Source organism: Montipora foliosa, chromosome 4, assembly GCF_036669935.1.
Source record: "Montipora foliosa isolate CH-2021 chromosome 4, ASM3666993v2, whole genome shotgun sequence".
NCBI classification, from domain to species: domain Eukaryota; kingdom Metazoa; phylum Cnidaria; class Anthozoa; order Scleractinia; family Acroporidae; genus Montipora; species Montipora foliosa.
The window spans coordinates 28,784,515-28,797,014 of NC_090872.1; the positions used below are offsets into that span (position 1 = coordinate 28,784,515).

The 12,500-nt window shown below is 40.8% G+C and overlaps 1 protein-coding gene across 1 annotated transcript in view; it reads right to left on the reverse strand.

Annotated features, from left to right (window-relative positions):
• Positions 1-7,906: 7,906 nt before the first annotated feature.
• Positions 7,907-12,500, reverse strand: part of LOC138000529 (synaptotagmin-10-like) — an 18,793-nt gene continuing 14,199 nt past the window's right edge. Inside the window, exon 8 of the mRNA XM_068847014.1 lies at positions 7,907-9,500. Within this exon, the coding sequence (XP_068703115.1) occupies positions 9,429-9,500 (72 nt within the window). The 3' untranslated portion in view covers positions 7,907-9,428. The remainder of the gene's footprint in view (positions 9,501-12,500) is intronic.

A 12,500-nucleotide genomic window follows, 5' to 3' on the forward strand; every position in this document is an offset into this window, starting at 1 on the left:
GATGGAAGCGAATGATGTCGTTAAGTTAAAACTGGCAAATTGTCTCATGAGTGACACTAGGCGACACAATTTTACCTAAATTAAACTTGATGCTTGAATTTCAGTCACGTGTTCCTGTTATACTAGGTACCCACTATTGCAAAACGGCCTATATATTTGATTAATTAAAATCTAACTAAATTACGTGACAACGCTAGTTAGCCTAGTCTGTATTGTGTGTGTGTGTGTGTGTGTATGTGCGTTTTATAGTTTTATTTTGTATTTTTTCATCTTATGTCACTGCTGTTAAGAATATCATTTAGGAGCTACGTAAGAAGGCGAGAACCTTTGTTCATTTAGTTCCCATACATCCTTTAATAACAGAATCATCTTCTGTAACTTCATTTTCCTCCTCCCGGCTAGTTTTACCACCATCATAAATGTAAAACTTCTTTTTCTCAAGTATAGATGTGAAATAGCCAGAATGTGGATGTGAAATAGCCAACAACATCAATGATTGTTGTTGTCGAAGGACACAGAGAATATGTCTAGGTCTGCGAGTAATGCGGTCACAGTGTACAACAACCCTTCTCCTCGACAGACTCATCACTACCGTGCATGTCATGAAATACGGGTGATAAACAGCACAAATCGCCTTCCTCTACAGGTAAACACAAACTGTTGCTAAAATTCGTAATAAAAACTAACATGAACGTTCGCATTAAACTTCTTGTTGAGAGCTCAGCTGTGTAATGCCATTTGTTATGAGAAAAAGACCTGGTAATTTATTCTTGTTTTGGCGTCACTGACAAAGTAGAGGTGTCATTAATCAACCGGGTAAGAGATGCCGCACCTTTGTGTGAGGCTACGGCAAAACAACATCAAACTGAAGCCAATTATTGATGTGTTTTCGAGGGAACAGACAAAAGTCTTCTCATGATACGAGCTATATTACGGTGAATAAGTGAATATATTTGCGGAGCTAATTAGTTTTAACAACATAGTGACTTCGTTTTTCGTACCTTTGTAATTTTCTCTACCATGTCATCCTTTCTCGTTGTACCTTGTAGTTAACTCCTTATATATTATAAATGGAGTAAATAAAGTTAAGTAAAAGTGAAGGAAAGTCACCACAACTGCCAAATACAAACGACAGTATGCCTGGAATGAACTTATTAAGGAGGCTCGAAAGGGTTTTTAACCAACTCTTAACAGTGAGTTTCTAGTGAAAAAAAAAAGGATTACAATACCTTCGATTCTTTAAGGCAGCGTTTATACGAACGCGGTTTCATATGTAACCGCGTCGTTTTCGATGCGGTTACCGGTACGTCTTCTGTTTACACGACACCGATCGAGACCTTTGGCGAAACCGGGTCGATTTGAAAACGCTGCCAAAAGTGGAGCGTTTTCAAAACGATACGGTTTCATCTGTCGTGTAAACAGCGAAACCGCATCGATTTGAATACGGCTACTATTTTGGCGCGAAATTTGCATTGTTCGATTCAAAATGGGGAATTTAACCCGTAGTGCAGCGCACGCTTATACCATGAAGACTTCCGTGTAAACACTTCCAAACCACATCGATTTTCACGCAGTTTCGACGTCATGAAAACTCTGTCGATGTGAAACCGCGTTCGCGTAAACGCTGCCTTAGTAGGCCAATGTTTTGATATTTGTCTAGCCCTATTGTATGTAAAAATGAAGGAGAGCCTCCACAACTGCGAAATACAGTGTACAAATACACACGACATTATGCTTACCATGAATTCGTGAGACTCGATATGATTTTTCCTGGCCCAGGTAACAGTGTGTTTCTAGTGAAAGAGGACTAAAAACATGTGAATCCTTTCAGTATGGAAAGGTTTTGATATTTGTAGTCGTTTTGATTGTGTTTTGATTGTGTGGCTTGCGCTCGCTCAGCTGAAAACCCTTCAGCCGGTGGAACCATTCTACATTGTGCTCCTATGATTAAATTTCCATTCGATGAGAAAATCAAAAACGTCAATGCCAAAAGTCGATCTCACTCCCCCCTCACCCAGCCCACCACAAAGGTCCCTGGAGGAATTAAAGGGAGTTACGACAAAAAACAACACGTAACCCCTGTCCAATCTTTCGCAGACGTCCTCTCGTCTATGCTAACTGAACTAGTTCACCTTCAGTTTAAGGTGGTTCTCCTGCGAAGACTTAAAAGTCGTACAGTGATGTCTCGCCTTTTGCCGTTTTCGTTCAAAGTTCAAAAGATAAAGAAAAACGGGGCATTGTTCGATTCAAAATGGGGAATTTAACCCGTAGTGCAGCGCACGCTTATACCATAAAGACTGTGATTTTCTGGCGAAAACGATTCCGTGTAAACACTTCCTAACCACGTCGATTTTGACGCGGTTTCGAAGTCATGAAAACCCTGTCGATGTGAAACCGCGTTCGTGTAAACGCTGCCTTAGTAGGCCAATGTTTTGATATTTGTCTAGTCCTATTGTATGTAAAAATGAAGGAGAGCCTCCACAACTGCGAAATACAGTGTACAAATACACACGACATTATGCCTACCATGAATTCGTGAGACTCGATATGATTTTTCCTGGCCCAGGTAACAGTGTGTTTCTAGTGAAAGAGGACTAAAAACATGTGGATCCTTTCAGTATGGAAAGGTTTTGATATTTGTGTAATACTGTAGTCGGGCAATTTTTAAGGGTGTCCGTGAGGACCAGGCTACTGCCATGGTAACGGTACAGCATTGCCATGACCCTCTAACTGACTCAGTTTTTTGAAAATATCTTTAAAACTAATTCGGATGCGAGATCACTGAGCCAAGTTTTCAAGATATTGCTTCTCACGCCTATACACAATTTTTTTTTATGCAAGGGCTATCTAAAAAACACCTAACAAAATTTATTTCCTGTTTCGTGATTTATGTAACATTTATACTTCCTGTCATCCGTTTTGATTGTGTGGCTTGCGCTCGCTCAGCTGAAAACCCTTCAGCCGGTGGAACCATTCTACATTGTGCTCCTATGATTACATTTCCATTCGATGAGAAAATCAAAAACGTCAATGCCAAAAGTCGATCTCACTCCCTCCTCACCCAGCCCACCACAAAGGTCCCTGGAGGAATTAAGGGGAGTTACGACAAAAAACAACACGTAACCCCTGTCCAATCCTTCGCAGACGTCCTCTCATCTATGCTAACTGAACTAGTTCACCTTCAGTTTAAGGTGGTTCTCCTGCGAAGACTTAAAAGTCGTACAGTGATGTCTCGCCTTTTGCCGTTTTCGTTCAAAGTTCAAAAGATAAAGAAAAACCGGGCTCCAAATGTTTCTTTGACTAGCCGCACAAATATAATACCCGCACTGAAGGAACAATCTCGCACGATCCCTTGCATAACACACTCAACATATCAATGCACATTCTAAATTTCAAGAGTCAAGGGGTTTCGCTTTCGGTTAAGTTTACAAAACAGCTTTTTATGAGAATCGCCATTGGGATATGGCAAAAGTCGAACTGCTCTTCAACAAAACCGTTTCTACTGTAAAAAGTTAAACTTTATTTCAATCATCTCGCATTATAAAATTCTGAGCCGTTTCAAAGGAAATAAGCAGCGCTTTTACGTGAATGTCAGTTACTACTAAGAAAGCTAAAAAAAATTCGAAAAATATATATAATGTGTATATGAACTGCAGATATGAAATGTTTCGCGGCTCTCGCGGGATGCAGGACCATATTAGTGTCAATTATCGTAAGAAACATGGTGCTACCCCCAATAAAGGAATTTCTCATCACTCATCGTCACCATACGAATTCGCCTTAGGGGCTTGATACCCGAGTCATTCAACTGGTGCCAAATGCGACTGCACATTTTTCACGTTCAAGACTAGTTTTTATGCTTCTTTGTAACGTCAAGAAAAAAATTAATGACCATGAACCACCGGTTTATCTTTGGAGATCGGAAGAATACGTTAAATCCAGTTTCGGGTATCACTCAGAGCTCCATGAGTGAACGAAGGAAGTTAAATGATTCGAGTCTTTAGACAAGTGTAAACTGAAGTCGCTCGATTCTGGCTCCATTTTAGGCCCAGGTGGGCTCGAACAGCTGGTCGCGCTCACTCTAAACTGCGGTGGCTCAAAAGAATCACAAAACATTGAAACGCAAGCTACTAATACCAAATCTTTCACAAGTTTGAAAGGGAAAAAATCACCTCAAGGTATGACTGTCGCTAAAAGAGGATGATAAGCAGCATTATCGATCTTAACTTCAGGTTTTATTTACCTTGTCCTTCTTACAGTCAACATTACAATGAATCATCAAATAAGAAAGTTTGTAAACAACACGTTCACTGTTGAAAACAGCGCGTTGAGATGACATTTCACATGTGAATTTGATTATGGCATGGAATCGGTTGCTGATTTCTTGTTTGCTTGAAGTCCACATTGAGAAAATGTCATCAATGAGCCTTTTCCAGATGATAGGTTTGTGAGGGCTACAAAGGAGTAGTTGTTTCTCTACATGGGCCATAAAGATGACCGAGAAGGCTACTGCCATTTTTGTGCCCATTGCTATAACTTGGGTCAGCAGGAAATGTTTACCATTAAAATGGAACGAATTTTCTTTTGATATCAGCTTCATAATGTCCCCAAGAGTGGGGAACAAATTCAACGAGTGGTCAGAGCGGGTCTTGCACCCGAGATCTCCGGATCTCAAGGCAAGAGCCCTAACAACTGGGACACACGGCCTCCTTTGGTCTTTAATGTACGACTGCCGGCTAAATTCGGTTTGTGGATTTTAATCAGCGTATAGAATTCCGGCATTCTGGGCGGAGGATTTTGACTTTTGCTGAGTCACTTGAAAGTAATTTCGTCAATTTGTTTGTTAACATACAGTTTATTGACTATAAGTTTGATTTTGTCAGCCGTTGATGATCCTGTTGGTTCTTGTAGAGGGGTGTAGTAATTTGTGTCACAAACCTGATCATTGCCCTCACTGACTTTTCTCTGAGTATCCATAACAACTGTGGTGTTCCCCTTATCGGCTTTTTTAATGTTCACCTTTGTGTTTGCGCGAAGCCTTGTAAGGGCTTCTCGTTCTTTTTCTGATAGGTTGTCCTGCGAATCGCAGAACGGTATTGTAGCCATTTCGTATCCTGTTAGTTCCAAGTAGTTTTCAAGTGCCACGGAACGTTGTGGTGGCGGCTGTCAGTTAGACTTGACATGGAACGGGTGTGGCCATGGTTTGTTATTACGATCAGCGAAGAGAAATTTCAAGCCTTTTAAAAGCAAAGTTTTATCGTGATCAGTAGTAAGTGGGGTATCTGATAGATTCTTTAGAAATCTATCATTGTTTTGTTTGTACTGATTTTTGCGTGCTTTGCATTTTTGACGTCGCTTTTTGCTGTGGCTGAGGGGTCGCGCAGGATTGGCGCGGCTGGAGTCAGTAAAAGAGACACGTGGGTAAAGTGCAACTCTTGTTTTATTTTCGCTTTAAGAAAATACATTCATGAGAGTTGTCAGTTCGTTAAGTTTAGCCTTGATAGTGCTCAGTTCGTTCTTTTCCTTTGGCTGCTTTTTACGCCTTGCCGCGGGTCTTTTCTGGCTGAGATTTGTTCTGGTCGGTGATCGGTTTGTGGCTGACTGTATTCTCTTTTATGCTTTCTCTCTCTTGAACTGATCAGGAAACAATTGGCTCAGCTGTTGTTTGAGACTGGATATGGTCTAAGAGTCTGTGCTGGAGTTCTTTTGCTGTTGGCGGATCAGTAGTTGGAGGAGTTCTTGTTCTGCTTTCTGGCAGATCTTGTTGTAGGCCGCAGTGAATTTTTCGTCTGGTCTTACTTGGGGCCGTGGCCGGTATTGGAGACCAACTGGACAGGAGTTTTTGGTGACAAATTCTTTTAAGACGATCAGCGATCTTACATTTTTGGCACGTCTTGTTTCTAGGGAAGCAATTCCGTTCCTCAGTCGATTGAAGCCCTCTGTCTTTGTCTTCTGGTTGTGACGAAGGTGTGTCATCGTCTGAATCCGAGAGGGTCCGCTTTTCTGGGGACTTGATTGGAGAGAGTGGCGATGGAGCTTACCTTGTTTCTCATTTCAGCAAGGATTTCAGCGACAATATCGTCACTGGTATCGGCCATGTTTGCAAGACCGGTTTCGGAATTCGTTGTCGATTCCTTTGTCAATTGCGTGCTCTAAGACTGAGAGCCGCTTTTTCCATTTTTTTCCATACTTCTTTGCTTGTAGAGTTTGATCTGAGTTGGATCAAACATGTTTTAACCGCACTCACTTCAACATCCGCATGTTTGGTCACGAAATAATGTTTGATGTTGTTTAAACGCCAAACATTTTTCGTTTGTCGAGGCCCTTAGGGAGACTAGAACGCGTTCGTTAGGAAAGCTCTCACCACAACCGATACTGAAAAGCTGCCAAAAAGGAAATTCGAAGGCTGATTGACCATTCCAGGTCCCAGTTGATTTTCAGACTGTTCTGTTCTGGTCAAAACTTACGAAACGAACTTAAAGTTTTGGAAAGAGAATTATGCACTAAGGAATTACAGTCCAGCTTACGGACCTTCAAATCCAGAGAGGACTGGATCGAAGAGAAATTTGACGTCATGTGCCCACGACTAAGAATGCCGCCCGGAAGTTTTGGGCCACAGCGGAAAACTGGGACTAGTTACGCATGCGCTTTCTGATGGAAGTGATGTCAGATTTCCATTGAAAAAGTTACTTCAAAGAACCATCCATGCAACCTTTCTGTAGAGCTCTTGACCAAAAAGCTTCCTTAGTAATCAATGTCTTTCTGTAGTTAAGAGTCACCCCACCCCACGTAATAAGCTGTATAGAGAAACTGATTGTTTCCTTTTCAATGAAACATCGTTAAGAGCGCTGTTTGTTAACTTCCTTGTTTAATAATTCACTGTTGAATGGGAGAAGGTAAGAATCCCCTCTCAGCGACAGTCAATACTAAGCGTTGATACAATTATTTTTATGAATTATTATCTTACATTTTTTTTTTGTGATTCTTCAGTGAGTCAGGGCAGTTCAGAGTGCCAGCGACTAGCTGCTCGAGCCCACCCGACCTAAAACCCGCAAATGATCGATCTCAGTTTACACGTGTCTAAAGACTCGAAGCATTTAACTTCTCTGGTTCACTCATGGAGCACTGACCGATACTCTAACTGAACTTAAATGTACTCTTCTTGGCCCGGTTGTTCGAAAGCAGAATAACTAAATCCAGGATTAGCGTAAACTTTTGTTCATGTTTTCAACTTTTTGGCGAACGTTTCTTTTGCTTATTTTTGTTTTTCAAGATTGACTTCTTCTAATGTAAAGTTTTGCTGAATATCAGCGTTGAACAACATTTGGGAGTAGAAAAATAAACTCCTTGGTTAATTTTTAATCTGGGATTAGCGTTAATCGGCTTTTGAACAACTGGGCCCTTACCTTTAAGGGTCGCTATGGACAACCTCCAACTTTTGGTAAGTAACTATCTCGTTTATTGAAACAGATTACACTGATCCGCCTTGCAGCTTACTGTGTTTCTGGAGAAGCTGCAACTTGGGCAAACATTTTTACTGCGTCTGTTGAATTCGCGTTGCACAAAGACGGGAAGGAGAGGCATAATGAGTCTGGACGAACTATCCAGTTTACTGCGTCTTCAAAGACGCACTAAAATCGATAGTTTATCGAGACGCATTATGCGTCGTGCCCCCGTCGTTATACCAGACGAACTTAACAGACGCAGAAAAAAAAGTTTTCTCAAGTTCGTCTCAGACGAAATTTGCGTCTCTAGTATGAAAACAACCAATATGATTCAAGACGAAACGCTATACAGACGAGCATGTTCCCCGATTTTCTATGGTGCAGACATTTGAGACCGGTCTCTGCACCACACGGTTTCCTTATTTCTCCCAAAGGTTTGACACTAAACGGAACTCCATGGATATTACAAATTATAGTCTTTTATTACCACCTAAATTATGGTATTAATTTAAATATTTACAAAAATAAATATGCCATAGGAGAAAGAGGTATATAATACAACGTAAAAATAATGAATGATCTTTAGATATTACAGGTCAGTGGTTGGAGGATAGACGAATCGTGTAGCAGCTCTCGTCAGCCTCCTTCCAGAGAAATGCCCCGGGAACGAGGTTGAGCTCCCCTAAGGTACAATGTGACGGGCTTGGTACCCGAACTGAAAACAAAATACTAAACAACATAAAATTCGCTTAGATTTCAATAAAATAACAGCCGCTACAACATTAAATAATAGTCGGGTTAGGAGAACTGCCGAACTGCCCCACTAGACCTTTCTGGTGTTATCATGGGTGAACTGGAACTAGCATGAAATAGAGTCCATCTGCATCAGCCTCAATTCCATGATCGTTCAAGTCCAACCCAGAGAAAACGAATAAGGAATTCTTGGGTTTCACTCACGTGGTCAACAGCCATGATTTTCAACGAAAACAAAGAAAAAGTTTGCATAATAATAGAGTTCAATTCCCGGAGGATTGGATCGGGACACCAACATGGCCGCCGTTTTATTGTTTGGGGACACGAATATGGCGGCCGTGACGTCATGTGAAATCCAAGAATAATTTGCTCCTTGCTTTATTTCTTAGAGGTTCTTTGCACCTCAAAGGCTGCCAGAGAAAAAGTGTGAATCTCTTGATACTTAGCTCATGCAAGCACAATTTTGATAAAACACCAAGAAGTGCCCGTTTGAGTCAAAACGCCAACTGCCTATTTACAACAACGCGAACGGCTGCGCATTACTTTTCGGGATAGGAGTTATCTTGATTGTTTATGTTCACTTATAGAGTAAACTGAGTTAGAGGACCCTTCAGTGATATTCTCGAAGGCAAGTAAGGCATTTCTGGACATTCCTGGAAGTGAAGGGGTACAAGAGCATAATCCGTTTTTAAAATCTTGAATGTGCAACTTCCTGAAGTTTTAAGTAATTTAAGCAAGCCATAGGCTAGTTACGAATTAATGAGGAAACCATGCACCGTCTTTAAAACGTGCTTAGGGCACTTTTTTTAAAGGTACTCCAAACAACGGATCTTGTTCGCTTGAAAAAAGCTAAAACCTTGTTCCTTGTCTCGCTGATACCACTCCTCCTCTTTCATGTCTCACACACCCACTCCAGCCCATTTTTCATTCCAGTCCATTCTTCAGAAAGAGCCTATTACCTCTGGCCTACAAGTTATTCTAACTAAAACAAATAAACGCTATTTATATATCTATCCATAGCTCTCATTACGCGTCTTTTGGGAGGTTTTCGAAGAGAACTCGGCAAGAAACCTTTTTCTTTGCGAACGGCAGCTCGTTACATATACACATACATATTTTATCGTATAGCTGTCCCTTGGGGGCTCTTCTGTTGTTGAATAGATGAAAGAGTCTTCGTAATTTTCCTTAATATGTTCAATGGACGTTCCTTTGTCAACCGTGTTTGCAGGTTTAACCAGGGATACCGTTGACCAAGAATACTTTGGCCGAGGAACCAGCACTACGACTGCTCAGTGAGTACATCTAAAGGACAAACATAGGACAAGGTCAGTTCTGGCGAACATGATTATTATGCACATTCTAGCACTAGCTGACAGTAATGAGCTCACTGAAGAATCAGCGAAATAAAGGTGTGAAATATAATTAGTAAGACCACCGCGAAAAGCGAGGCCGTCCCAGGGGTTTTGGGAACAAAGGAATATGGATAATTTAAACTGGAGAAAGAAGACAAAATATCTTAGGGAACAGCGCAACATAAAACACTTTAGGGATCACAAAGCTGAGACCAAGTTTAGGAGTAACTCCCCGGGAGGGCCTCCTAAGCAATTTGGACAGTTGCAAGCCAGCCTGGATTTTCTCCGGTTTTCTAGAAATATTCCATAACTGCGGTGATCTTTCTAACTCAGTTTTACATTATGTCCATTCCACAGTTCCAACAAATGAAATTTTATTGTAACATTATTTCAAATAAAAGTAATAATAGCCCATTTACGACTAAACTTCCGGCACCCTCGGTTTCAAAGCGACACCAAGTCTGCGAATTCTTTATGATAAAACATTTTAAGAAGAACGACTACGCCCTTAGACTCGATTTAATTTAAAAATAAGCATAAGTTCAAAAATAAGCACGCAATGCGTACGTGTGATACTGCAGTAACTTGATACAGTGCTTTATTCCATAACTGTCACCTGAGCTGCATTTTGTTTTCCAGGAGATTCAAGTTGTCTGCGCGTAATATGTAGCTCTAATAGTACACGATATTGTTTTAGTATCGCAAATATTATAGTGCTATGGTAGATGTCTTAGGTAAATAGGCCCCTGGGAAGACACGCAGTTACTAGTAAAATACTACACCCACAAAGATTGAAGAAAATAAAAGGAAATCGAGAAACATTGGCTTCGAGGCTGACATGAAGTTCGCTTGCACTTCTTTTTCACAGAAGTTTGCTTCAACTTCTCTTTTACAGTACGTTTAAAGTGCCCCCGTGACCAAAAAAATCACTTCCTTCTTTTCTTCAGTTGTTGAAAGTGTTTGCTTAACACCTGACTGGCAAAAATTTGAGCTTTGATTTTTATCCAAAGGCCGTTTACTTTGAGTGTAAGTTTTGGATTTCACGGTCCGCCATTACTCACGTTCAAAAGTGAAAGGGTTGGATCCACGAAAAAGTGACGTCAAAGGCTCACTAGCTTAAAATTTCAGCGTGTGAATGCAGCTTATTACATATGCAAAACACGAGCTTAAAAGTCTGAAAGCCCAAAACTCCCGTGCTGCATATTAATTCTGCGGCCTACACACGCATTGCGTTCTTAACCAAGTGAGCCTTTGACGTCATTTTCTCCTTGATCCAGCTCTCTCAAGAACTTACAGTTAGTAATGAAAGATCATTAAATAAGAAAAGTCCAGTTAAAATAAACAGGTGTCTTTTTGGAATCAAGGCTTAAAACGTAGATCGGTTAGTGTTTAGTTACCATAATTTTTGAAATCCAAAGAAAAATAACAATTGATTTTTAACTCGGGGATACGCGAAGCGTAGGAGCGAGCTGTTGTGGGCACTGCGATATGCAAATGTTCACTCCTCCACTAGGTGAAGACATCTTCGTAATTAGTCGGCCCCGAACGAGAACGCTCGACATTTACGATCCATTTGCCGTAGATCCGACGTTTCCGAGAACCCCTCTCCCGCTCTGCCGGCAGCTTTTTCACAGGACGATTACAAACGATTGTAAGTGGCTTCAATTGGACTTCTAAACAAGAAACGTACAGATTTTGTTGGCCTGATTTATGCAAAACAAATATCGATGCAAAAGTAAATAAATATTGATACGCAGTTTTAGGAAGAGCAGAAGGAAGTTCTTAGGAAGTATCGATCGAGAATATATAAAAATTGCCATCAGCAACAAAATTTGAGACAAGGAAACAACAAAGTTTTGTGCCACGAATATAAAAAAATTACCATCAGCGAAAAACATTTTGGGAAATTCTTGCTACATTCAATTTTTCTATTGTACTCTTGGCTGCAAAAGTAAATCACAAAACCGAAAGTGACATCGATTTCAGCGGCCGCTTTGTGATCAAGTTACCTTGCGTGTAACCAACAATTCGATAAACGAAGGATACATCTGTGACAAAATGACGGCAAGACACTGGGTTTTTACGGGTTACTGCCTCCAAAGGTCTCCAAAGGAGGCGAAAGCCGTAATGTCATGGCGTTTAGTGTGTGAGTGACTGTAACAATAGAATCTGGCGATCTCGATCCGATATTCCACGATCTTAGCTCCTTTTTGTATGTTACTCGGAATTAAAAGTGGTTTGACAACGTCGACTGGAAGGTGAGTTCTTTTTTTCATAATGAGTTTAACCCATTTAGGTTTACAAGTGTAAGAATCAAGCGCAGCTGTCTTTGCATTTATGGAAAACTTGTCAGCAAAGAATTCAGTTTCCAATTTTCCGGAAATTGTATGACTCCATCAAAGCGCGATCGAGTGTTAAATCTTTGTGCGGCGATCTCAAAACCTCATCAAGAGGTATTCCTCCTTCGGGCAGCAAAAAATCTCTTTCAACGAAGCCAAGATTCCCTTTGGTGAGCAACTAATCTCTTTCGAGAGAGCCAAAATTTCCTTCGGGGAGAAAATAATCTCTTTCGAGAGAGCCGCGTCAAAATGCCCTTCATGCAGGGAGCACAGCACTTAACCTCCCTTTCGCCAACGCACTGAAATTACCTAAAAGCTATCACGCTACTCATATTAAACTAGTTACTTATATGAAACAATAATTGTTTTATTTTATTTTGTTTCCTATCAGATCCACAGCTTCAAGGATTTGTGCATGCTCTAAGTCCTGTGAAAACCTCGAGAAAACAGAACCATATTTTGATTGCCTTATTCAAACAAATGAAAGTGAAAAGTTGAGAACTGTGTGCTATGATCCCAAACAAAGAAAAATTTTGCAACAAGCCTACCCACAGAAATCCCCGGTGAAAATCAGTGGAGCAAAAAGATTACCAGCCTCCAGCTTCTCAGAC